The sequence below is a fragment of the Rhamphochromis longiceps genome, linkage group LG10, assembly GCF_057381845.1.
Source record: "Rhamphochromis longiceps isolate RC_006_pf linkage group LG10, R_longiceps_female_GT1.1, whole genome shotgun sequence".
NCBI lineage: Eukaryota > Metazoa > Chordata > Actinopteri > Cichliformes > Cichlidae > Rhamphochromis > Rhamphochromis longiceps.
In genome coordinates this window covers 5142923-5169917 of record NC_140566.1, presented here as the reverse complement: position 1 = coordinate 5169917, position 26995 = coordinate 5142923, and the positions used below count along the sequence as shown (strand labels likewise).

General features: G+C 40.8%; 2 protein-coding genes across 3 annotated transcripts in view; both read right to left on the bottom strand.

Moving 5' to 3' along the window:
* fez1 (fasciculation and elongation protein zeta 1 (zygin I)) overlaps window positions 1–4852 on the bottom strand; it is an 18852-nt gene extending 14000 nt beyond the window's left edge. Inside the window, exons 1-2 of the mRNA XM_085419956.1 lie at window positions 4699–4852; window positions 14–366 (exon numbers count right to left, since the gene is read on the bottom strand). Of these exons, the coding sequence (XP_085276082.1) occupies window positions 14–336 (323 nt within the window). The 5' untranslated portion in view covers window positions 337–366; window positions 4699–4852. The remainder of the gene's footprint in view (window positions 1–13; window positions 367–4698) is intronic.
* Window positions 4853–26995, bottom strand: cfap58 (cilia and flagella associated protein 58). Of its 2 annotated transcripts, XM_085419955.1 has the most exons (19): window positions 26874–26995; window positions 25211–25480; window positions 24880–25028; window positions 24641–24791; window positions 24098–24292; window positions 22403–22540; window positions 22058–22217; window positions 21370–21452; window positions 17902–18093; window positions 17653–17814; window positions 17331–17477; window positions 15778–15918; window positions 15486–15709; window positions 15029–15137; window positions 14840–14944; window positions 14527–14646; window positions 14193–14317; window positions 13996–14095; window positions 4853–5260 (listed from the first exon to the last, which is right to left on the bottom strand). In XM_085419955.1, exons 1-19 carry the CDS (start codon window positions 26877–26879, stop codon window positions 4853–4855), a joined length of 2985 nt encoding a protein of 994 aa, XP_085276081.1. In that variant the 5' UTR covers window positions 26880–26995. The 2 variants fall into 2 exon arrangements, with proteins under 2 accessions (XP_085276081.1, XP_085276080.1); XM_085419954.1 differs by lacking the exon at window positions 4853–5260 and having other exon boundaries at window positions 8204–14095.

Genomic DNA, 26995 nt, shown 5'->3' with positions numbered 1-26995 from the left:
TTGTGTCACTTACTCTTCATCTTGCAGTCGCTCCTCATCCTCCTGATTGTGTGACTGGTTGCGTATGGGCGCCAGGCCCTCCGTCTTGGTGTTGTAATTGTGGAAGCACACATTGAGCTTCTCGTCAAACTCATTTACCAGGTCCTCCATTGACTTGAAGCTCATCATCTCAGAGAAGTTTTCCAGTTCAGAGAACTCCTCACGGGTGATGGAGGCCAGGGGGACGGTGGTGGTGGTGGAGTAGGAGTCGTTGATGAGGCTTTGGTCCATCTCATCCATCCTACAGGGCCGGAGGTCCTCAAACTCCTCATCTAAGCACACAAGAGGGGCTTCCATAGTGTCCCCTATCAAGTTAATGTCTGAGTCCTGCAGGAAACAGAGTCATGCAGCATTTAATGAACTGATTTTGCTGAATTTTGAAGGGCTTTTAAATTCAAGACATTTTAAGTTTGAGCATATGTTGCTTAATAAGCCAAGGCCACAAATGTGTTTAAAGAAAAGACCTGGTCAGTCACAGCACAAAGGTTTTTCGTGATTTCCATCTGTCCCCATCTGCTTTATTAACCAGTGTCCCAGAAGGATTTATCTGGTCTAGCATAAATCATGCCTCTCTGTCCTCATGTGGAATGACACCAGCACGTCTAGACAAAGAGGAGATAGAGGTAGGTGTGCCAGAAGGGGACCAGGTCCCAGGGGGGACCGAACCAGTTTGCTTTACTGGTAAACCAGTTAATTAAGTACACCAACAATGATTTAACTGATGACCGTTCCAATATTCTGGGACATGAAATTATAGAACCATTTGACAAAGTACATTGTATATTATAATCGTGCTATTTTTGTGTTGGTCAAAGCTTTGCTTGATATACACTGAAAAAATACTGAAAAAATAATTTTGGATTACATGAACATTTTCCATGCAGTTTTATTACATAATTGAACTGTAAAATATTTAATGGAATCTGGCCAAATCATTGGTGTCTATTCAGTTTATACCAAGCACATTTTCCTTAATGATTAATTATTTGAATTAAAAAAAAACAAACCCAAACCTTTGATTCCATACATTTCAGCTGATTATTATTTTTTAATGGTTGTTTAAGAGCAATTTTAACCCACACCACAACCTTTCCTGGACATAACCATGCTTTTTATTACCTAAACCTAACCAATCAGGTTGAGATAGCATACATAAACACTAGGGGTGCAACAATACTCGTATCGATATTGAACCGTTCGATACAGTGCTTTCGGTTCGGTATGCATATTTATCGAACAATACAAAATGTTTTATTTATTCGATCAACTTTTCTTCTGACGATGCTGTCTGTGTTGAGCGCTCAGTGGATCTGCGTTCGACTACTCCGCCTAGGCTGCACTGTCGAGTGCAGATCCACTGAGCGAAGCGCAAGCTAGCAAGACAGAAGCTAAGCTCGTTGCAACATGGCAAACTGAACCTCCCCCACCCTCATTCAGATCTGGCCTTTGGAACTATTTTGGTTTTCATGTGAAGCATAACCCTGATGGTAAGCGCGTCATGGACAAAAGTCAAACAGTATGTCGGATGTGCCACGCAATGCTCAATTGGTGGGAACTAGTACGCTAGCGCAGTTAGCTTGTTAACCTGTTGACACCATCCAGCCCCACGCAACGGACGATCCGAGTTAACTCGTTAACGGAGATTTGCCGTGTTATGGCGTTAATGTCATTTTAACGAGATTAACGCTGACAGCACTAGTGGGAACACGACGAATATGACTGCACATTTACGCCGACATCATCCTAGTGCAAAGACAAGTGGAAGCAGACAAAAACAACAAGCATGCATGCTACAAACTTTACCCGAGTCATTTAGACAGCCGTTAGCACATGATTCTCCCTATGGGGACCTGATATGCTGCTGAGAGTATAGCCCAGAAGAAGCGTATAGTATAGCTTTTATTTTGGAAAGAGACATTTCTCTGTAATAAACTCTCTTTTCCAAAGAGTGATTTCTCGATCAGATAGATTAATTTTTTTATTATTTTGTTGTTTCAGCAACATGAAATTTAAAAACTGTACTTTTGAGTTAAAATATATATTTATAATTTTAATAAATGACAAATTAAAAAGGCATGAACATTTTTTTGTATCGAAAAAATATCGAACTGTGACACCAAAATATTGAATCGAACCGAACCGTGAATTTTGTGTATCGTTGCACCCCAAATAAACACATACTATACTGCTACTATAGACATACAATATAAGGATCCATATAATATTGATACATTTCATTTTCTGTTAATTAACTAAACTAATTAACTATCAATGTATCGTTTGTTCACAATAAATGTTACCTGAAGACGTTCTTCTCATTCAGATGGACTGACTCATGTTCCAGTAGTGGTACAAACATATAGGTAAGGATCATTTTTTAACACTATCATAACGCTTTTACTTCAGACTTCAGAGCAGTATTTCAAAATGTTTTAGAAAATAAACAAATTTATTGGTAAAATTTTACTAAAACACAAGTGACCATTAGAGTTTCAAATTGCAGCTTTTTTGTGTTGATTGTTTTATTATAGTACCGTATTTTTCAGACTATAAGGCGCACTTAAAATTCTTTAATTTTCTCAAAAATCGACAGGGTGCCTCATGTATTAATTCTGGTTGTGCTTACTGACCTCGAACCGATTTTATGTGGTACACGGCATGGAAAAATATGTCAAAATGTTTTAGTACGACTTTGGTAAGCTACGAAGCTGCACCGCTTGATGGATTGTCGGAGCATTACGGCTACGGTAGTCAGCCTCGCAGAGTAATACGTACTGTGCGAGAACATAATATTGTGGTATCTGTATAAGGACCCCAAAATGGCACCTGTTAAGAGACATGCTTACGAAGCAGATTTCAGTCACGTTTTGTTATAATTCCGTGTGCCTTAAAGTCCGAAAAATACGGTATTTACCTTGGTATGTTTCATTTTTTCCTGTGAAATTAAGCTTAGCTTCAGAAGAACAGAGAAAACTTACAGGATGAGGTATGTTAAATGTTCCCTTTGAGAAATTAGTTCTCAGATTCTTATATTCAAAAGTTTATTCCATTAGTTTGTGGTTTAGCTTATGTTCCAGAGTTGGTGCCTAGTGTCAAACTTGATACCAAAATGTGGAAAAGATTAATAGAATTTATCTATTTAAATTGGTGAATTACTGTTACTGTTTACACAGTTCGTAGTAAAAATATATAAATAAATATCATACTTCAGTTAACTTAACTGAAGAGTAAAACCAGTATACACTGATAAATGTTAATTAAAAATAGTATGTGTATGTGATTTAATTTAATAAAACCAGAGAGAGTGAAGGGTGCTGACAGTCAGTGCTGGAGTACATCTTTTCTGACAAGTTGTGCTTTGCTCAGGCTGCCTGACGCAGTGTCAGACAGCAGTGAGGACTAATTTAGCTCCTTTGTGCTTTGCTGGACTGTGGCCTGGCGTAAATGGGTAAGTACAGAGAAGTCCATTTAAAAACAAGCTTGTTCGAGCCTCTTCCTTCTCATCGCTGCACTCAGCAAAGTGCTGCAGCCGGATATCGTCTTTCAGAATCTCTCCCTTACTTTCTTACTCTCCTCACTGTGTAGCTCGCTTACTTTGTTTGTTAGTGATCTCCCATTAATGGTCTTAACTCTTGTTTCAGTCCACACTGCAGTAGAAGACAAACACATACACATGTAATGGTGACTGACAACTTGTGTCTGTCAATAGGCCAAATTAGGTGGATCTGGTCTCCCAAATAAGGAGCACAGACATGGAAATTAGTGGCTGACTCAAACCTCGCCGTGGGGACTCTTTGTAGGAGGAATTGATGAACTGCTGCTTGAAAATCTGGCAGGCTAAGAACAAAAATTGCAAATTAAATTTCTTAAGAACACTCGTCCCATCATGCAGTAGCCTTTCTGCTTACTGCTGGGTCAGTTTAAGCTGGATGTGGAATATTTTGCCATGGCACAGGAAAGGTGGGAGTTTACAGCATCCTTAAAAATGGTGACAGTATAGAGATGGAGCTGTTAGAGATGTGCAGGTACCTGTATCTGTGTGTCAGCTTTTTTTGTATGTGACCTTCACAGAGAGTGGTAGTGGTCTCAGGTGTGCATGGAAGTGCCAACTGCCTGAACTCATCAGAGGTCATTTAATGCAATGGAACCAAATCTCTAATTCTATTTTTGAGTAGCAACTGCTGAATCAGACAAATCAAAGAGCAGCTCCCTTGCTCTTTTTTTCTAAAGAATTCTTTTATCCTCATTCTTTTGCTCAATTCATTTGAGCATTTTCAAATGATGCCTTGTTAAGTGCTTTTAAAAATAATAGGCTGTGGTGTATTAAGAATATAGAATAAAATGTCACATCTTTTACAGCAATCATTGTTTTAAGCTTATAAAAAAGTCATATCAATGTGATTTTGTCCCACATAAACTGAAAAGGATTCCTTTTTAAATCAATATTTACTGCCATGACAGAAATGGAAATCAAGCAAGTGCATGTCATCAGCTCATCAGAGGAAGGGGAAAAAAAGAGGTAATGGGGGAGGGAGAGAAGAGAGGAAACCATGGTTACAAGGCAAAGATGGTAGCAAGATGCAAACGAGGGTCCGGAATAACGGGAAGGACTGGAAGAACAGACATCGGGATTAGAGTGCAGACAAGAAGACAGATTACCTGTGGTTAGAGGAGCCGTTTTTGTCCTGGCGTGGTGTGTAGGCAGGATCTTCTCAGAGAAGAAGAACAGGCACCTCCCTTCACAGCAAAACCCAGAGATGAGCAGCAGCAGTCGCATTCATTCCAGGGTGAAAAAACAGAGCGAGAGGAGAATTCAGGGAGGTGAAGTGTAGTGTGAGCTTTGGTCTGTATCCCTACCCTCACCCGTTAGCCCACAGACACCCTTATCTGTCCTCCTACAGCCCGTTGTTTTCCAATCAATAGGCAGCCAACCCAGCTCATTCAGAGCCTGCGCACTGCCAGGTCCTGTGACGATATCAGCTCTCCTCACCCTCCCTTTCCCCACGCTTGCTTCCCTCACTAACCTCTCTTTCTCTCTTTGTCCCAGCCCCTTCCTGCTCTCCCTGCCTGCCAGCATTAATTCCCTAATATTCATGAAGTAGGAAGGAGGGGAGGCAAGGGGCTTTGGTAGGAGATGATGCTTGTAGCGAGGTAGCCCACTGTGTACACACAGTGTGAGCATCTTTTCTTTTGTTGTCTGCTTTGACATTCTGCCATAGACCTGAACACACAGAGAGGAAAATATAGCTTAAAATTAATTTATAGATATATACATATATACGAAAAACATCTTAAAAACATGCTTTGTTTTTTAAATGATGATGGAAATGCAAAGGAAAATGCAGAGATAGACACAAGGTAATGATTCATATACTGGAATATAAACCAGTGGCACTCTTAGGTTTTCTCATGTTTTCTCACATATACAAGTCAGATTTATCTTCAGTCCCCTTTTGAGTTGTTCCAAAAGGAAGATTAGGGGGAAACAATCTGCCTGTTAAAATATGAATTTATCTTTGAGTAGCTCAGGGTTTCACAAGAATTTCTGCATATGTTTAAATTATGGTACACATATCTTTTTGGGTTTGTAAGTCTGCCTGAACACAAGAAGGCAGGAATACTGAGATAAACTAGGAAGCTCAAAGAAACCTGGTTCACAACTTACCTATCTCCAAAAAGTTTACATAGCATTCCAAAGAGTTGGAATACTATGTAAGACACAAACAAAAACAAGATTTACAAATCTGTTAAACCCAAACCTGTTTACTTTAGAACATAGAAAACATATGAAATGTTTGAACTGAGAGATTTTACTGTTTGTTACTATTAGCTCATTAGCAAGTGGTGCTAAAAAGAAACAGCTTTGTAACTAGATGAGTTAATACCATGTAACATGACTGGGTATAATCTACAAAATGCATCTACAAAATGTTGAAAAATTTCAGAATAAGAAGTCAAATTGAACAGGATACAGAAACCATCTTCTCCCAGCCAAAGTTTATTTGAAAAAGAAACTTAAAATGACCTCATGTTTTTCCTTAAAGGATGCATTTTCTCATATTTGGCAGCAGTAATAAACAATGTGATGCCTTTTTCATCCAAGCCTGTGATTTAAATCCAGTTAATCCCTACTTTCGACTCTGTGGTCAAGGTTTAGACCTTTCAGAAAGGTCCATCTGGGCCAGTATGAACATGTGCACTCACATAACAGTTTGTATGTTACTGTCACACTCTGATGCTCAAGTTTCCAAATATCAAAACAAGATCTTCACTTCGGCCAGGAACATCCAGCTCTGAGCAATACATGAGAGGACTAGACTTATTAAAGGTTTCACAGAAAATTAGCAACCAGAGAGAGTTCTGTGCATGCTCTGTGTGTTTTCCCACTTATTTTAAACAGTGATGCTGTGATATTATTTGGACATTTTTCCTGCAACCCAGCACTTCATGAATATTTTCATTTTGTATTTGGTGACAACCATACAAATGAAAAAATGTTAATGAATAATATCCTAGAACTGAAACTGGCAGCTTCAGCAGTCACAGGCAGAGAGGAGTGTTGCGTATGACGTCAATACATAGGAGGTGCTGCCCTGGCCTGCTCACAGGCGTGCAGTGTAAAATCAGCATGCGCACTGCAACAAGCCAACAAAAGCCTGCACACACCATCTTCATTAGCCTGCGTGAGCAGCTGCTTCTTCAAGCGAAAAAGAGAAAAAAAGGAAGAAAGGAGACATGTCCTGTCAGAGGCCTCGCAGTACTACAGCAACACAGCTCACACAGTCCAGACTCTGGTTGCCATGGTTATACTGTAACAGCACTGGAAGAGGAATAACTCCATAAATATATATATATATATATATATATATATATATCCATCCATTCGCTTCCGCTTATCCTTTTCAGGGTCGCGGGGGGCGCTGGAGCCTATCCCAGCTGTCATAGGGCGAAAGGCGGGGTACATATATATATATATATATATATATATATATATATATATATATATATATATATATATATATATATATATATATATATATATATGCTAAACAAGGGTGGAGGAATTTGTGTGCAAATAGTCATGAACTACTACACAAATAAAAGTATTTTATTTGAAAATGGGGATAATAAATGCACAACGTATAAAAGAGTGCGTGTTCCTGTGTTATTCCACGTAAACATGTTGCTATCACGCCTCAGTGATGAACACACCTTCAACCCACGAAGAATCGTCAACAAACAGCTGTAGCTTTCACAGGACTTTCACACGAACTCAGTTAAATTATCATGACTTGCTGCACACTGTGTGCCCAAGCTGCTATAAAAATGTACTGATTATTTATTTTAGGGCCACATGTAATACTGTCCCACCAGAAAACGTCTGTTTCTTTAAGGGTTGCACCTATAATTGTGCTCGCACTTATAATGATCACATGGTATCATTTGGGTTGCTGTGCTGAAAACAAATACATGTATGTTCTATTTATAATAGATTTTTTCTTCTGATAAGGCATGAGCCAATGAAGTGGTATGTTTTTTCGCTTGTTTGTTAGTAGGATTATATGTAACCACCAAGCCAAATTTTAGGAAACTTGGTGGAGAGTAGGAGCATGGGAAATGAGATCACAGTCTTTAAAATAGCTTATTCACAAACGATCCTCCTCCTGACTGTCCTTCTAGTTTAAATATATATTTTCTTTTATTCCTGGCAAAGAAAACTATAAAATCATGTCTAAGTAATTTGGTAGATGGAATGCACTGTGGTGAGTATTTTGCTGACATCTTGTGGAGATGACAGGGATATCATATTAACTTACTGAAATGTTTCACGTTTTATAACTGAATGATCCGAGGTAAAAATAAAAATAAATAAAAAATACAGACAGAAGTACAGATACTTGTGTTAAAAAATACTGTAGTAAAAGTTGAAATACTTTTTTTACTCGAGTAAAAGTGAAAAAGTACAGACTCTGAAATGTACTCAAAGTAGAAACAGGCAACAGGTAAAGTATTTTCTGTTGCCTACATGGAAGAGGATGACTTCACACCTAAACAGAAAAATGAGTACAGTCTGGGGTTACAGTGGGATTTGGCAACACTGAGATCTGTAGCTTTTAATATCAGGTATGACAACGCGATAAAAGTCTTTTTTTATTAAATCTCATGAAAATAGGCTTCCAGTACAATATTCTGAACAGATTCTGAACACTACATTTGACAATTTCTTTAATGCTTGTATTGTTAAACAGAATGTGAAGTCTTTTTAAAATGCTTTAGATGGCAATAAACTAACTAACTAGAAGCAAAAACTGCTGCTGAGTGAATGTGTGAAAGACGGAGGTTTGAACGAAAGAAAGCATTTATATTAAAACATTTTATATGTATGCAAATTCCTTTACAGACAGATGAGTCAACATCTGGTTAGCATAGATCTATGGCAGAGCCCAGAAAGATCAAGACTCAGAATAGCACAACATTTAACAATCATGAACTCGATTAGATAGCACACACATCAGAACACTGCAAAACACATGAGTAATGTTCACATTATTCTCTTATTTTAAAAATGAAGAAACTGAATGTTTTACTGCCTGAGCAATCTGTAGTGGTTGATGTATAGTTTAATGGTCAAATGGAGAAGCAGTGAAGCCCAGATGGAGCTGTGCTGATGCTGTGGCTGTGAAAACTGAACACACGGGATTCTTTATTCTTTTCCATTCATACAATCATGTACAAATTGTTAGATTGGATCATTATATCCATCAGATATATATTATTGGGAGGTATAGTGTGCTTCATAAATAAACCCTAAAGTTGTTTGGTGCCCATCAGCAATGTTCCCTCTAATTTTTCATGTGTCTGAGCGAACACACAAACTCCCTGAGCGGACACTTGGACCACTGTGAGCAACATTAGACGTGTGCACTGTGGTCACGCCAGCATCGAATCCATCCAGGTTACATGGTTTATTAAAATAATCAAATTACAGCGTTTACATTTATGTTAGACTACTTTTAATTAACTGCTTTAGCCCACTTACAATGAAAATGTAAAAAAAATCTTGTTCATGACCTGTGTAGCATGATAACACTATTGTAAGTAAAAATAACTTGAACTCCAATTTTGAAAACACAACTTTCTTTTTTTATTTATTGTTTTGTATAAAGCTCTGACTTGTATTATGAGTATGAGTCTGTGGTCTGGGAGAGTCCTGTAACTCTCTGTCTGCAAAATACAGTATATAATGACCAATGTTGGGCAATTAATTATATAGTTACTTCTTCAAAAAAGTGACTGAGTTTTGCAAACAACAAAGTTTTTTGCAGCTGTTTACCTAAAAATGCAGCCAAGGTGTTTTTTTAAATAAACATTTCAAACTATTTACAGAACAATCAGCTGTTCTGCATCACATTTGATGCCACACAAATTATTTGTGTCACTCCAAAACTAATTTCTGTCCACTATGAGATGAAGGAGAACAACAGCCTGATACCTGCAGGCCTGACAACAGGAGATGTATCACTGCTGTAACACCTGTAACATTCAGCAGTCGCCTCATTGTTCTGACACACACAACAAAACTATTGACTACACTACACACTAACGACACAAGATTTGCGCTTAACGTCGCAAATCTCTCACATCTCAAAACACCGCCGTCACTCCTAAAACTTCCCCCTTTCCTAAACAACTACATGCCATGTTGCCATATCATTCTTTGATTGGTCGACATGGTACATTTTTCGACCAATAGGAAAGGGTGGGGTTTTTTGGTTTTGTTTTTGCTCACAGGCGGAGAGTGCTTTCGAGCGTTTTCCCTATAAAACGCTGTTTTTATGTTTCTTCCTGCAGTAAATATAAACAACGATAGTATTCAGGAAGAAAACCAAACATTGCAGATATTTTTATCATAACTCTGCTTTTCGTGCCCTATCAACACAATTTAAAAACTGGTATAAAGTCCACACTTTTTCTGTCAATTGTTCCGTCTGTCCTGCTCACATCTCCAATGGTTGTACACGTTGTCATTAACGTGGCTTCACTCCACATCAGCCACGCCGCTTTGCTAGCTAAAACACCGGTGTCGGCACATAAGGACGCTGTCATAGCCTGTCAACGACGTTGATTAGCTGCGTATATACGAATGTGAATCGCATCATTGGGATAAGGTGGCATACAGTGGGGCAAAAAAGTATTTAGTCAGCCACCGATTGTGCAAGTTCCCCCACTTAAAATGATGACAGAGGTCAGTAATTTGCACCAGAGGTACACTTCAACTGTGAGAGACAGAATGTGAAAAAAAAATCCATGAATCCACATGGTAGGATTTGTAAAGAATTGATTCGTAAATTAGGGTGGAAAATAAGTATTTGGTCACCTCAAACAAGGAAAATCTCTGGCTCTCACAGACCTGTAACGTCTTCTGTAAGAAGCTTTTCTGTCCCCCACTCGTTACCTGTATGAATGGCACCTGTTTGAACTCATCATCTGTATAAAAGACACCTGTCCACAGCCTCAAACAGTCAGACTCCAAACTCCGCCATGGCCAAGACCAAAGAGCTTTCGAAGGACACCAGGAAAAGTATTGTAGACCTGCACCAGACTGGGAAGAGTGAATCTACAATAGGCAAGCAGCTTGGTGTGAAAAAATCAACTGTGGGAGCAATCATCAGAAAATGGAAGACATACAAGACCACTGATAATCTCCCTCGATCTGGGGCTCCACGCAAGATCTCATCCCGTGGGGTCAAAATGATCATGAGAACGGTGAGCAAAGATCCCAGAACCACACGGGGGGACCTGGTGAATGACCTGCAGAGAGCTGGGACCAAAGTAACAAAGGTCACCATCACTAACATACTACAACGGCAGGGAATCAAATCCCGCAGTGCCAGACGTGTTCCGCTGCTGAAGCCAGTGCATGTCCAGGCCCGTCTGAAGTTTGCCAGAGAGCACAAGGTTAAATACACGTAGACATTGAGGGCTAGCAGGAGGGACCATGCGCTTACCTGCTGCTCTCTGGCAGGTAGCTCCATGCCCTCCTGGGTTTTAAATGCACCTTAGAACACACATGCATCAACACTACAATGAGCGGGTGGAGGGAGGTTTGGAGTCTTCTCTCACCCCCGTTCTCTGCGACCTGCTGGAGCGGGGGGGATAGGAGGAGGAGTTGGCCGTCCGACTGCGGTCTGGAGTGTGGGGCCTCCCTGCTGCTGCGGAGTCGGGGCGGTCTGCCTCCCCCCACCGCAGGGAAAAGGGTAACACCACCTGGGTCTGGGTGCAGTTCCCCCTCCAGGGGCAAGGGTACCTAGACCCGGTTCGTAGAGTACGCTTGGGGAGTGTGATTGTGTGTACAGCGTCTCTTTATGTCTGTCTCCACGTTGGTTGAGTGTGGAGTAAGTGCATATGAGAGCATGAGGGTGGGAATGGATGTTTGTGTCTGTGTGTGCCTGTATTTCTGTGTCTATATGTCAGGTTGGGTGTCAGGCGCCACCTCTCTGGGGACATCTCAGGCCCTCCAAGGTTTGGAGGCCTATCTCCCCCCACCACCACTTCCCCTGCCAGTGGCGGACTCCCTCAGACATCGGTGCGTTGGTGGTTCTTTGTGTCTGGGGATGGGCGTCCAGGTACACACCGGCTCACTCCTTGGCGGCCGCTTATCGGGGCCTGGAGCCTGGGGCTCGCTCGGGCCACTTCGGAGGTGGGGTGCCCCCGGCCTCTCGGCCTGGGGCTCGGTCACTCAGGCACGGCTGGCTGCCGGCGGAGCTCACGGGCGCGTCACTGCAACTCCCCCTGGCTTCTGCTCCGCGGCTGCTGAGTGAGCCCTCATCTGGGACTCTCCTCAGCTCTTTCTGGGACAGTGGCGCGGCTGCCCCTCTGTTGGTCTTCCTTGGTCTCTTGTGTTCTGGGGGCCTCTGGATGTCTGGAGTTTTGATCTCCTCCATACCTGCTTCATGCCCTGGAGGACGGGGCTGTGGCCCCCCCACACCCTCTAGCAGATCATTACATGAAGGAACCTTTTAAAAAACAAAAAACAAGCGCGTCCATGCTCACAGGTGTACACACGGGTGATCACACCCACAAACTACACCCTTTTTGGCTCCTACCTCAAAGCACACTGTGTTCTGTTGATCTTATGTGCTGCACAATAATGTTTAATATTTAGTATTTACTGTCATATTCCCATATATCATTGTGATGTTGTTTATTCTATTACTCTTGTTCTCTTCTGCTTGTTTTCTTTTTTCTTTCTCAGCAGGTGATCCAGGTGATCGATATATGCATTTTTTTCTTTTTTTTTCTGCTCATTCTGTTGGTTTATGTTTTTTGCCCTTCTCCCCCGTCCCTCTTCTCAGCTGTTTCTCTTTCCCTCTTTCTTTCTCCCCTTCTTTCCCCCAGTCAAGTCTGTCCCATATTCAGTAAGTGAAAATAAAATAAACAATAAAAGGTGAATCAAATGGACCATTACGGCAAGGCTGGGATGGTCAATTTGGTAAAGTAAATCCGTTGGGCATCTTTCTTTGCCTTTAGACAACAATTCTGATGGCAAAAGAGCCAAACGGGACAGGCAAAAAAAAAAAAAAAAAAAAAGAGCACATGGATGATACAGCAGAGGATTGGGAGAATGTCATGTGGTCAGATGAAACCAAAGTAGAACTTTTTGGTATAAACTCAACTCGTCGTGTTTGGAGGAAGAAGAATACTGAGTTTCATCCCAAGAACACCATACCTACTGTGAAGCATGGGGGTGGAAACATCATGCTATGGGGCTGTTTTTCTGCCAAGGGGACAGGACGACTGATCCGTGTTAAGGACAGAATGAATGGGGCCATGTATCGTGAGATTTTGAGCCAAAACCTCCTTCCATCAGTGAGAACTTTGAAGATGAAACGAGGCTGGGTCTTCCAACATGACAATGATCCAAAACACACCGCCCGGGCAACAAAGGAGTGGCTCCGTAAGAAGCATTTGAAAGTCCTGGAGTGGCCTAGCCAGTCTCCAGACCTCAACCCCATAGAAAATCTGTGGCGGGAGTTGAGAGGCCGTGTTGCTCGGCGACAGCCCCAAAACATCACTGCTCTCGAGAAGATCTGCATGGAGGAATGGGCCAAAATACCAGCTACTGTGTGTGCAAACCTGGTAAAGACCTATAGTAAACGTTTGACCTCTGTTATTGCCAACAAAGGTTATGTTACAAAGTATTGAGTTGTATTTTTGTTATTGACCAAATACTTATTTTCCACCCTGATTTACGAATAAATTCTTTACAAATCCTACCATGTGGATTCATGGATTTTTTTTTTTTCACATTCTGTCTCTCACAGTTGAAGTGTACCTCTGGTGCAAATTACTGACCTCTGTCATCATTTTAGGTGGGGGAACTTGCACAATCGGTGGCTGACTAAATACTTTTTTGCCCCACTGTAGTTCTAATCCCACACGGGAGCAGCCAGTCACTAACTGACTAACACTGCAAAACAGAATTGTTAAAGTTTTAATTTTAATTTCAATTCAGGTTAGATTTTTTTTTGTGCGCAATGCAGATTTTCTGTGCGCAGAGACCGTGCCAGCAGTGCGCAATTGCACACGCGCGCAGCTTAGAGGGAACATTGCCCATCAGAACCATACTGCTATTTCTAATCTGCGTACAAATATTCTTTCATACCTATATTGCTCTTTTAAGATTTGCATAATCACTCTTATTAAACAAAGCACAATATAAATAAATTCATGCTGGTGTACTGCAGAACCAAGCTCTTAAAGACCTAAGTACAGGTTTTGCTGGAATTTTGCCAAAGATTTACACACATCAAAAATACTATATTAGAACATAAAACTGAAAGCAACAAATGGTCAACCTTATGCTACTGAGGTCATGGACAGGTGCGAGGTCATGTCATGATTTGTGAACTATTCATTTTGAATGTTTTAGTTTTAGTTAAATTATCTTCTTACAGGGTTATCAACTCTGAAACCTCCTCCTGTAAAATGGGGTTTGCTGCTCAGCTGAGGCAGAAGCTCCGGGTGCTCCACCTTGATCTTTGTCCTCTGCTCACTGAGGAGACACACAGTGAACGAAAGGATGAGCAGCTGAACGTTTTCTCAGTGCGTTATATACTGGAGCTTTTAATTAGAACAAAGATCAGCCTCACCTTTGGAGCTTTTTCTCACTTAGGTATTTCTTCGTAACGTTTGCTAGCTCCGTGGCCAGTCTTTGATTCTCACTTTTATACTCATTCATCTTCGAGTCAAGCATCCTCAACTCTGCTATCAGTGCCTGAAAAATAAGATGGAAAAACATATTTTTGTCAGAGATGTGAGAAACCAGTGCCATCTGTCTAAAATAGATATTAAAAAATACTGTCTTTTATGTTGGTGCCAATTTTCTGACTTTAAAACAATATATATTATTTTATTGAAGTCATTATTTATATCAAAAAGTAAACGCAAACAAATGATACAAATCTGTAATTTTCTGCACAAGACCTTGAGCTTTTTGGTTCTGTCTCGGATGGTCCACTGACACTGCTGGAGCTGCTCGGCTGCCTCAGGACCTGGCTGCCGGGCCAGAATGTGCTTTAGCTCCACATACAGCTTCTCCTTTTCCTTCATGGTAAAATTAAAAGAAAGGAAGTTATGGGTAAAGTACATGGCTTAAAAGAAGACCATGCATCTGTGAGTCACACTTATTTTTATGCGTAAACTTCAAAAGACTAATGATCCAAAGAGGCTTGTGCAGGTACAAAGCGAAGATCATTAGTTAGATCAGTTAGTTTAAAACAAGTGTTCAGGTGTTCACCTGCAACAAGAGCTCACGTTCCTCAAGGTCTTGGGTTTTGGCGATCAGGCGCTTTTGTAAGGACTGAATCTTACGGATGAGCTCGTATTTACCAGGGTCACTCCCCTGCAAGTCAGTCATTTAGAACATGTGAAAAAGAAAAGCTAGTGCTATGAAAGTTACGAGCTAACACAAGGATAAATCATTCACCTCTAGTTGCCTCCATCTGTGAATATTTATCGGCTTCAGTTGCTCCTCAAGCACGCTGTTCCTTGCTCTCTCTCTGAGCAGCTGCCTCTGCAGATGAAACAGCTCTTGCCTAAAATACAGGATTACATATTAACATAATTTCCATTTAAATTCCGTCAAACTGGAGGCAAAAACAACATTCTACTGCTTCACTCTATTAATTAAGAGTTTAAAAATGAATCCATTGTGAAAATATCACAAGAAATACTGGAATTTTTTAAAGGATCTATGTGAAACAATTTACTGTTTGACAGCAGCGATTCCTACCTAACAATCTTTCCATCTCACTCCTTTTGGCTCTTTTACTCTAAATACTGCGCTCTGCGGGTCCCCTCATTCCTTTTCCTTTTTGTGCTCAATGCTTGTATCTTGCCTTCCTTCTCCTTCTTCACTATTGGCCACAAATGCCTCCCTTTACCTCAGCTCCTCTGTGTTGGGCAAAGTCTTGTCAAGGATGCTTTTCTTGCGTCTGAGCCTCTTGATCTCCAGCTTGAGCAGGCGGATGTCTTCGATCCTCTGCTTGTAGTGAAAGTCCCCCTTGCTTAGGATTGACTGCTGGATTCTGATCTTCTCATACAACAGTGTACGCTCGTCATTGCTATGCAGCAGCTGCTTGCCCAGGCTGTCCCGCTCTCTGATCACCTTGAGAGAACACATAATCAGAGTCTTTTTCTGTCTCTCTCTACCCGTCTATGTTTCTCCTTCTTTACCTGTTCCAGTTGTTTCTTCTGTTGGGTCTGCTCAGCATCAGCATCCGATATTATCTTCTGCAGTTTTTGCTGCTCTGTTTTCTGGCTGTCTACACACTGCTTTGTTTCTTCCAGCTGGAGCTTGATCAGCTGCAATTCTGCCTGTAGGAAATGCAGGAAATTTAGATAGGAGCAAACATGGATTTAATTCAGTTCAAGACAATTTTATCTATATACCACCAATTCATAATTGCAATCCCCCCATTTACATGTTGAAATCTGTCAGTTACTCACTGGAGTAATTCAAATCACTCCAGTGGTTTAATACCTGTGGGTGAAAGCCATCTCCTGTAATGAAATTTATTCTCTAGTGCTGTGTAGTGGATCATTATAAAATTAAAGGCAATCAAAAAAATTGGTGAACAAGACAGGATTTTCAGGAAATACTGTTCAGCCTGAAATGTCAACACAAGTGATTAGAAGTGATGCCAACTGAGTCTAATAAAAAAGCTAGATCACTATATCAGATATAAAACCTCTCAATTTAGCAATATGTGTTTTTATATTACCAATGTTTAGGATTATGATTTATTAAATGAACTTCAGAGATGCTGTGATCCCGAACATTGTAAGAGTTAAAGTAGAAACTGTTTGGTGAGAAGGCAAAAAAGTGGACAGAGGAGTGGGGACCATTTCTTAATAAACTTTCCCAACTGTGATTGGTTGGCTACATTCTTTTTAAAATGCCAATCCCAGTATTGAAGTGGTATTTTTCACAGGGTATTTAAGGTACTCTCTGTTGTCACTCTGCTCTACTCTGCACTGTCTCACAGCAAACATCATTATTTACATTAGCGGTCTAGTATAAGTGCAGACAGATTCATGGTTTCTTATGAACTCTCCCTCACATCTTTTATTCACCCAATTACGATTTCCACTGATGTCATGGATGATAAACAAAAGACACAGAGGGAATTATTCCACTGCAACGCCACTGTACCCTAAATGCAACATGAGAGGAAGCTCAAAATGTCAAGAGTAGTGCAACAAACAGCAGCTGAAGCACGTGGAAAACAACCGTTTTCAAACCTCCCCCCCAAAAAAAGAAACAGTAAAAACAACAGGCAAACAACAGAGAGAAAATCAACCATTCACGCTCCCATCCACATGTATGGTAAACATGGAAGCACCACCCAAACAGTCACAGGGAGAAACTCCACACAGTTGGTGTAAACCCAGGATCATCTAGCTTGGAAGTGACTGTGTTGACCAACTGAAGTAATAAGCATTTTCTAGTGAAACACTTCCCTCTACTGGTGAAAGTTTTAGTTACATTTTGCAGAAGGCATTTTGTACTATTTTATAAAAGCATTTATAAAGAAGAATTTAAATCAATTAAATCAATTTTAGAAAACTGTACAATACAGGCAAAACCATCCAGAATGGCAATGGTGGGATTCAAATGAATATATATTTTCACAAGAGTCAAGTTACTAAAAAGACAAATCAGCAGATAAATAAGGACGAGGTCAGACCCACACTCCATCATGAACCGCTGTGGAACCTTTCTGTACCTTGAGGGTCTCGTTTTCTTTCTCTAAGCGTTTGTGCTCCTGTTGATCCTTGGCAAGGGCCAGCTCTTTCCCACTGATCTCATCTCTGAGTCGGGTGACCTGGTTGTTCATGGTCTTCATCTTCCTCTTCATCTCTGCAATCTCTTCCTAAGGGAGAAAGATAGAACACAATGACCACACAGAAAAGGGAAGAAGAGAAAAGATGAAGAGGAATTACAATATAAACATCTGTAAATATGGTGTGCTCAACCTTTCCCTGGTGTAATTAAGCTCTGCTGAGTGATGACACCAGCAGTGATTCACATCATCACTTTGCTATTACCTGAGTTTCAATGAGGTTTTTGCTGTAGAGGTTCCTTTCAGACACGACAGTCTCCAGCAAGTTCTCGTGCTGTTTGAGCTTGCACGCAGCCTCAGTGACCTTCTTCTTCCAGTCAAATATCTCTGTTTCTCTAACTTCTACATCATTCATTTTTTGTTGTACCTGTGGAAAGAGGAAAAGTCCCATTTGTAAAAAAAACCAAAAACGAACAAGCTAATCCAGGAGACTAGCTCCTCCTGCAAGACCTGCCTTCTGTATGAGGTTGCTGGTCTCGTTGATGTAGCGGTCACGCTCTTTCTCCAGCTGCTGGATGATTTTGCGCTGCTTCTGGGCCTCCAGGCGGTAGCCGCTGATCTCGTGCTCCAACGTTTTCTTGTCCTGCTCAAGGAGCTTGACAAGGTTTTGCTGCTTCTCAGTTGACTGCACAGCTTTGATTAAGTTCTGCTCATGGGAATACAAGCATAAAAACAGTAAGCATTAACATAGGCTCCAGCTGCTGAGGACCAAAAGGAAGACACACTCATTTAGTACTGTTATACAGAAACAACTGGTTACTGAATATGAAGAGTGATTGAGGCAAGTACCCTGTAGACCTCTTCTATATCAGTTAATCATAATCACACATTTATCACAACAAAAAATAAATAACAAAAATTCTGAATTAAAAACTGAGAAGTTTAACTATTTTTTTAAACATATGTTCTTGAGTTTGATGTCAGCCTGTGTGTACACAGTCAACAATGTGGAAACCAGTACTGAATCTCTTCTGGTATTACAAACAAAATGATTTTGTGTATTAATGTCTGCATGAAAAATAATATCAATATCGAGCATGTTTTGTCACCAGATTAAAAAACACAAGGTAAAACTCCTCCATCCATAGAAAAGAGAGATATAGACAACATCCAGAACCACTGCTAAGCTCCCAGAGCACAAAATCTTTTAAAACTGGCCTGTGATCTGAATACTCAGATGCCACATCCTCAACAGCAATCATCCAGCTTAAAGCTTTCTTCTTGGTAGAGAAAAAAATACATCCATGAAAACCCTTCATGATTCTGATCCAGCCACAGGAGCACCACAATTCAGGGTACTCTTAGTGCTGGTTCTTAGCCTGGATTAATGGGGAGGGTTGTGTCAGAAAGGGCATCTGGTGTAAAACTTTCTCAAATATATATGTGTGTCATCAGGAATGAGATTTCCACACTGGATCGCTCAGGGCCCAGGTTAACAACAAATCGCCCCGGGTGCTGTTGGGCAGTGCCGATGGAAACTGTGCTACTCTTGGCTGAAGACAAAGCGGGAGGAGGGGGACAGGGTGTGTTAGGAGGCAACGAGAGAGAAGGGAAGTCAGGAGTGTTGAGGTGAGAGTGGGATTTTAAATATAAAGATTATGACTGATAAAGGGAGAGAGAACAAAGGCTGATTTAAGGCAGGGATCTCCAACTTCAGTCTTCGAGAGTTACTGTCCTGCAGCTTTTAGATGCATTCTTGTTCCAACATACCTGAATCAAATTAATGGCTTGTTTCCAGACCTTTGCCAAACTGGAAGACATGCTGAAGAGTTCATTCAACCATTTGATTCAGCTGTGTTGGAATAGGGATGCTAGGGATCAAAAAGCTGCAGGGCAGTAGCTCTCGAGGACTAGAGTTGCATCCTCACACAATAACCTGATATAGGGTATTGTGTGAGGATGCAACTGTCCCACCATGATGTAGATAGGAAACAAAATGGAGTAGGGGTAATCTTGAAGGGTGAGCATGGTGGAGGTAAAGAGAGGGTCAGAGAGGGCTATGAAATCCTATGCGAACTGGCAAGCATTTCAATATTGGCCTCATCAGTTCCCAAACACTTACAGAGCCTACCTACCTACATAACAAAGTTAGATTTGTTAAAAGGGTACTGGCAGGTTCCTTTAACTAGTAGAGCCTCTAATATTTCAGCTTTTGTTACTCCAGACCATTTCCTGCAGTACACAGTAATGGCATTTGGTATGCGAAATGCACCAGCCACTTTCAAACGGCTTATAAACTCTGTGTTAGCAGGCATTAAAAACTGTAACGTGTATTTGGATGATATCGTGATATATTCGTTGTGCTGGACTGAGCACATTAGCACACTAAGGAATGTTTTTGGTCATTTAGCCCAGGCTTCCCTAACCTTGAACCTGGCAAAATGTGAATTTGCCAAGGCAGTAGTGACATACCTCGGCAAGCAACTGGGACACTGCCAGGAGTGCCCTGTAAATGCAAAGGTGGAAGCTGTCCTGAGCTACCCTGTGTCCACCACAAGACGGGAGCTCAGGCGCTTCTTGGGTCTAGTGGGCTACTACAGATGTTTCTGCTGGAATTTGTCGACAGTAGTGGCTCCTTTGACTCGTTTGTGCAGTCCAAAGGAACCCTTCAATCACAACCAGAGATTGATGAGTTGGGCATTGCTTGCTCAAGAGTACAACATAGACATCAGACATAAGAGAGGTATGGACAATGTGGTAGCTGGTGCACTGTCCAGGACGCAGTGTTAAACTCCCTAACGAACTCGGTGGTATGTGTTAAAAGTATGTCTGTTTTATTTTATGTAATATTTTATGTGGGGGGGGGGGTGTTACGGTCGCTGACCTCTAGTGGCTCTCCCTATGTGAGAGAGAGCCTTTTCTCCCTCTCCTGTGTTCCAGGTCTGCCTCATGAGCTGCAGCTGAGGTGTGTTACAGCTAGTCAGCCAGGGCATACAGACTGCCATCTCAAACCACCACACCTTGTCTTCTTCCCCCTTTTTGCTCAAGCTGTGAGCTGCAGTGGTTTGGGCAGCAATCTGCGGCTGCGTGTGTGTGAATTTACAACTTTGGTGTAACCTTGGTGTGTTGTGTTTTTTTGTGAGTAAGGGTGTGCCTTTACTAAGATATCTGTGAACCACAGTGGAAGCAGGTAGGGGTTCTCTGCCATTTTTGTTTCAATCATTTTCTCCTGTTTTGTGGCCAGTCAGGGAGCTCAGCTAATGCACTTTTGTTTTTCGATAGAGAAAACTCAGTTTGTTTTTAGTTAGAAAGGGGGTGTTTTGTTTGTTGTTTTGGCCTTGGAGACCCTGACGAACAGAGCTTCCCTGTGTTCATACTTGCTTAAGTAGTGTTGTGTAATGAATCGTGTTTTACTGACATCTACCTTGGGGAAGTTTATCATTTCTTTTTCACTTTGTTACCCCCCAACACTTTGCTTTTAAGTGGGGCGTAACATGCTCATAAAAGAACGGGTGAGATGACCCAGCAGCTTTCAATTTGTGTCAAAAGTGCAGAACTCAAACTATATCATCATAGTTTTAATCCTAACAGTGCAGTTAAGTGGACTTGAAGTTTTCATACATATTAGCCTTAGACCACAAAAATAGATTAAAGCCAACAAAATACCCATGCTTATGTACTGGACACATCTCACTGTAAATGAACGTGAACCATAGTGAAAAGCAAACATGTTATATAGTAAATCATCTCAATACATATTTGGGGTTCAGGTATTTGTTTTTGTCTGATATTGCAAAGGAGCATTTACTAGCAGTGGTTTATGCTGCTCTCCCGAAGTGCAGGGATGATTATACAGTATTATAATTATGACCTCAGAGGCTTAAAAAGGTTACGTTGTAATCAGATTCAAAATGAGCACATCCTATAAAATGTCCCAGCTTGGTTGATAGTGTGTCACAGAACTATAAACTATAACGGATACCTTATTTAAGATGTCTCTCTCTCGGATCAGCTCCTCTATGGCTTTCTTGTCAGCTTCTACTTGCTTCTGAGAAGATTCAAGATCTGTAGAGGAAGAAGGGTGATGATTACTAAATGATGTCTGCTCACGGTCAGTTGTGTTGAACATTTCAAAATTGACCATTTTTCTTCCATGAGTGTGGCGCTGTGTCATCTGAAGTCATTTCTCAGGCCTAGAAATTGCACTGAAAAATTACACTGCAATTTAGAAGGCTTTGTGGTGTCTCACTCATTAATGAAAATGACGGTAGCACACAAAAGTAGATCAAACTAACACTTAGTGCTGCATCCCTCTACTCTGTTCTGATCAGGTGTTTGTGTGCATTTCTAACAATCTTAACACTTTCTTACTTTTTGGCCTCATTAAGTCAGCCACCAATACAATATGTATCCATGGCCACAAAAGAAACACGTTCTCCAAACTCCTTCAAAGGATTTTTCATTGCAGGATTTTGTTCGTAATACCAAAAAGCCACTTACATTCTGGCTTACAGTTTTTTTTTTTGTTTTTTTTTTATCATAGTGATTACTGTCACTGCCTCAAAATTATATATTATTCAGTATACGCCTGTAAAATTTCTACTTCAAAGTTGCAGATGTCAGACGGTCATGTGCTTGTGTTTCATGAGTCATAAGGTAAGCTCCTTTACCTTTCTCCAGACCAACGATCTGTGCTTTCAGGGTCTCCCGTTGCACATCCACATCAGCTTTCTGATCCTCTATCTGGTGGAACTTCTTCTGGATGGCTTCTCTCATCTTTGTTTGTTTGGCAACTTCCTGACGCAACTGACTCACCTCCTCCTCTCTCATCTGACCAGTGGGGGCAGCAGGGTGTTTGAAACATTACACACAGTGATGAAAGAGGGATATGGACAGCATATGTCATTGTACATGCAGGACACTGACGCTGACTACATTCTGATATGTCTTAATGAACTCTCTGAACAGTACCATGTTGTGACTGTTTAAGTGTACATTAGTGGACAACAGTGTACCTTAAGCTCATTTATATTCTGTTGATTTTGCAGGGAGAGGTGTTCTTTGGTTGATGACAGCTGCTCACACTCGTGCTGCAGCTTGGTGTTCTTCGTCTGCATCTGCTCCAACTCCTTGGTTGACTTTTCATTCAAAATCTGTTGCAGTTAGAGAACAAATATGTATTCTTTCTTTCAAATCAATTCAATTTTATTCACATATTGCCAAGTCACAAAACCCTGACCTTTAGGTAAGGACCCTAAAATACTAGAAAGAGGCCCTGAGTAAATGTGGTTATCCCAGCTGGACATTTGTCAAATCTAGGAAGGCAGCTAAAGAAAGCTCCAGCCGATCCAGGAGGGAAGGACAACTGCTGCCTAAGAGAAAACCTGTAGTGATCCTGTATGTGTCAGGAGTATCGGAACAGTTGAGACACATTTTTTCTAAAGATTTTTCTCTGTAGTTTTTAAATCCCAAAACAAGGTGTGCCAAAAATTAGTCCACCGCAGGGATCGGGTCCCTCGACACAAACAGAATAACATAGTGTGAGCTGTTAAGTGCCAGGAGGATTCCCAGGATTTATACATCGGGGAAACCAAACAATCTCTGGTGAAGCGGATGGCACAACACAGAAGAGCAACCTCGTCAGGCCAGGACTCCGCAGTTTATGTACACCTACAGGCCAGTGGACACTCTTTCACTGATGAGGATGTTCACATCCTGGACAAGGAGGAACGCTGGTTTGAGCACAGAGTCAAGGAGGCCATTTACGTGAAAAGGGAAAGACCATCTCTGAATCGAGGAGGGGGCCTAAGGGTACATCTATCACCATCTGACAATGCTGTGATTGCAACCATTCCCCACCTGTGTGAATGGGACTCATGGCCATTGATCAATGATCAGTTTACCTTGATCAGTGTTTGTTGATCAATGGTCATGAGAATTTGCATATTAATGATCAAGGAACTGACCCCCAGCTCATTGTTCATTCATTAGCTTCAGTCATTATGCAAATGTCCTGTTTATAAGATTGGGGAAACCTGCAGTCAGCTGAGACTGAAGAAGTCACTTGGATGAGTGACCAAACGTTTCTCCCACTGAAAACGCTGCGTCCAGATGAACACAATCAACCTTTTGGGATTTACTTACCTGGATGATTGAGGATGCATCAAGACAATACTAGAAAGAAGCTGTGTCACTGCAACTCTGCTCTGCCACCTCCAGCTCAGTTTCCTGTCTTTTTCTTTAGTGGCAGCATCAAAACCACACAAAACCTCACTAAAAACCTGTGAAAATTCCCTTTCACTCGTGCTGCTGTCTTTCTATCCCAAATCACCCCTTGCACTTGTTTCCACCCACTCTGCCCTGACTGCACACTCTTCCTCACTTCTTTTTTGGACTGTCTGTTACTTTGTATGGAAGTAACAAGTATGGAAGTTTGAAATTGAAATAGGAGCTAATTCGCTATACTTATTTGTAAAGGTAATTATTACAAATTCTTGTAAAGTAAGAAAAAGTAAGTTTTCGCAAGAATTTGAGGCATTTTTTTTTCCTTTTAAGCACAACATCTAAATATGTAAAATACACAACATACAACTAACAAAAAAGATTCATGCAATAATAACCTATGGTTTTAGCTGAGACAATAACTACAATAGCAGTTACTTTTGAACATGTCACACCAGAAATATAATCCATCCCACTTCCTTGCTTACTTTTAGCTCTTTTAGCTGCTGCTCCAGTTTCTGCTGCTCCTCTTTAGCCTTTTGGCCTTGCAGATTCAGAACTTTGATTTCACCCATCCTGGCCTCCATATCGACATGCATCTGCTTTACCTCCTTATCCAGCTTTTCCTTCAGCCTCATCTCGCGGGAAATCTCATTCTGTTGCACCTGAAGCTCCTGTTGGAGCTGGGTTTAGACAGGAAACAAGCAGTAGTCTGGAGTTAGAGTGGAATTTTATTGTGTTTGTCAGAGTCAATGGTCATGCAATCCTACCTCGAGACCAAAACATGCTAATAGAAACTGCATGAAGTCATCTATAGAACCAGAAAATACTACATTAGTGCATGTTTATGTGTATTGGGGTTTGTTGAGACACTCAGGGGTAGTAATACTGTGTCATATTTGAAAATTATTACAATTCATTTAAATATGTAATTACAGACACCCATTATTAACAGAGTTTCTGTTTTGCAGGCAAAGTTTAAATCACTAATCCTTGCTGTGTGTTGCATTATTAGATACAAATGCTTTTACCTGTGAAATACTCTCCATGGCACGCTCTCGTTTGGCCTCTATCTCTTGCTGGGTTGCAATGGCTTTGTTTAGTTTTTCTCTCAGACCCTCTGCTGTAGTCAGCAGCTTATCCCTCTCTTTGGTCAGCTCATCAATCATGTTAAATAGATCACTAAAAACCAAAAGAAAAAACACACAGACATGTTAAAAATGGTTTAATCCGACATCTGTACAGTCAAAAGAATGGGCCACAGACACACTTCTGTTCTTGGTCCCTGGAAAACCCAGTCTGAATTTCAGCCATTTTTGTTAGGTTGGAAACATCTTCTTGTAGTTTCCTGATTGTCTCTTTGTCCTTCTTCTCTTTATCATGAGCAGCATCAACCATTTTCCAGGCTTTATCCAGCTCCTACAATGTAAGCAAATTATTTTCTTTAGCAGAAGCTACATGATAAAGAAAACGTAAAAAAACAAAAACAAAACATTTCTATACCCGTTACCTCATGATCAGAAAATGATTGCTATGGTCAAGCACCTAAATGAATAAGCTATTCTGCACTATGCTGTAGTTCTTGTGTTCGGGGCACATACCCTTTTTAGTGATGTTATTGTTGTTGCATCTTCCTGGGATAATTTCAGGGCTGCAGCCACCTTAGTTGAGGTGGACACAATCTCTGCATTCAGCTCCCTGCATTTAGACATTAGCCTTTTTTCGTTCTCTCTTGACTTCTTCAGCGCATGGATGAGCTTCTCATACTCCACCCGGATTTTGTCCATGCTCGCATCGCCAACCAGCTCACTGAGGACCAACTGAAACTCTGCCAAGGACTCAAAAGAGTCTTCTCCTGTTGATCCCGTCTCCTGGAAACACAGCAGGTAAACTGTAAGTCTATCAATCAAATCAACTGTATTTAAAGCACATTTAAAGCAATGTCATTTTATCAGACCAAATACAAATCATAAACCCTTTAACAAAAATCAAAGTAAACATCTATTTTAAAGCACATTTAAATAAAAAGACAAGCAAATTTTATTAAAAATTAAATTAACTATCTCGGTTAAGATTTGGACGGAATGCGTGAGCACCAATAAGAAAATCTGACTCGATAGAAACAAAAAACAAACAAACAAACAAGAGACCTCCCTGACTAAAAGCAAGTGGAAATAATATTTCAGCTGTTGGAGGGCACTTTTTGTGGAAGGTCAGACTATTTCAGGGTCTGGGGGCAACAGCTGTGTCTTAAACCAATTCAGGACTTCTACAAAGCCACGCTGTTGCAAGATATACAGCATTTTCTCATTGAAATATACAAGGCTTTCCCAGAAAAGACATTATCTGGATGACAGCATATGTTGCTCGCAAACGTGCATATACCTCTCAGCATTGATAATGCCTGTCCAGATGTGCAAGCTGCCAGTTCCACTATCACTAATGCATCTCCATAGTATCAGATATGCAGGTCTTTGAAGTGATAGCAAGAGGCCAGATGGTCCCTCTCTTCTTTATTCAAGACGAGGCAGTGTCCATGCACTTCCAACACTAGTTTCAAACTTTGATTCATCTGGCCACAGAACAGTTCAAATAAATTGCAATTTATGCAAACTATGTTCTCACACAGAGAAATGCTGCTGAGCCCATGCAATGATTTCCATGACAGAGTCCTGCTGTTTTTTAATGAAACACTGCTTGAATGACCAAAAACTGTCGGACTCCAATACTGGTTTTCAGTCTTGCACAGATATTTATCTTTACTTCTGAGAACTTCTGCTTCTCTAAGCTGCTCTTTTTATAGTCAGTCATATTACTGAACTGTTGCCAGTTCACTTAATTGCTTACAAAAAATGTTCCGCATGCTGTTTCTTTTTAGAACCACTTACTTTTTCAGCCTTTTTTGCCCTGTTCCAGATTTTTTACGACTTGTTACTGTTATCAAATTCAAAATGATCTAATATTTTTAATGAAATAGTAAAATGTCTTGCGCTAAAAAAAAAAGATATATTTTCTCTGTTCTGTTATAAATAAAATATGAGTGTATGAGATTTTTTACACAGACTCATGAGGACACTGAGACAATCCTTTCCACAACAGATGAGCCCACTACTTGCTTTATGCTATTATGCGCTAAGTCTAAAATGTCTCTCCTTAGCTTTAATGAAAAGTCAAACAATGACATTTTTCACACCTTAGTTAGCCGTTTAATAGCCAGTGTTCGTCTGTGATACTCTGACTAAACCATTTTCAAGACAAACTTACCTCCATGCTACCAAGTCAAAGTCACTTTATATTTTCTGGGTAAAATTCCTTAGCATAGCACTGGGGTTTCTATCAACAGAGCTGTGTCATTGGTTGCTAAGCAACCGTGATCTCGCGAGAGG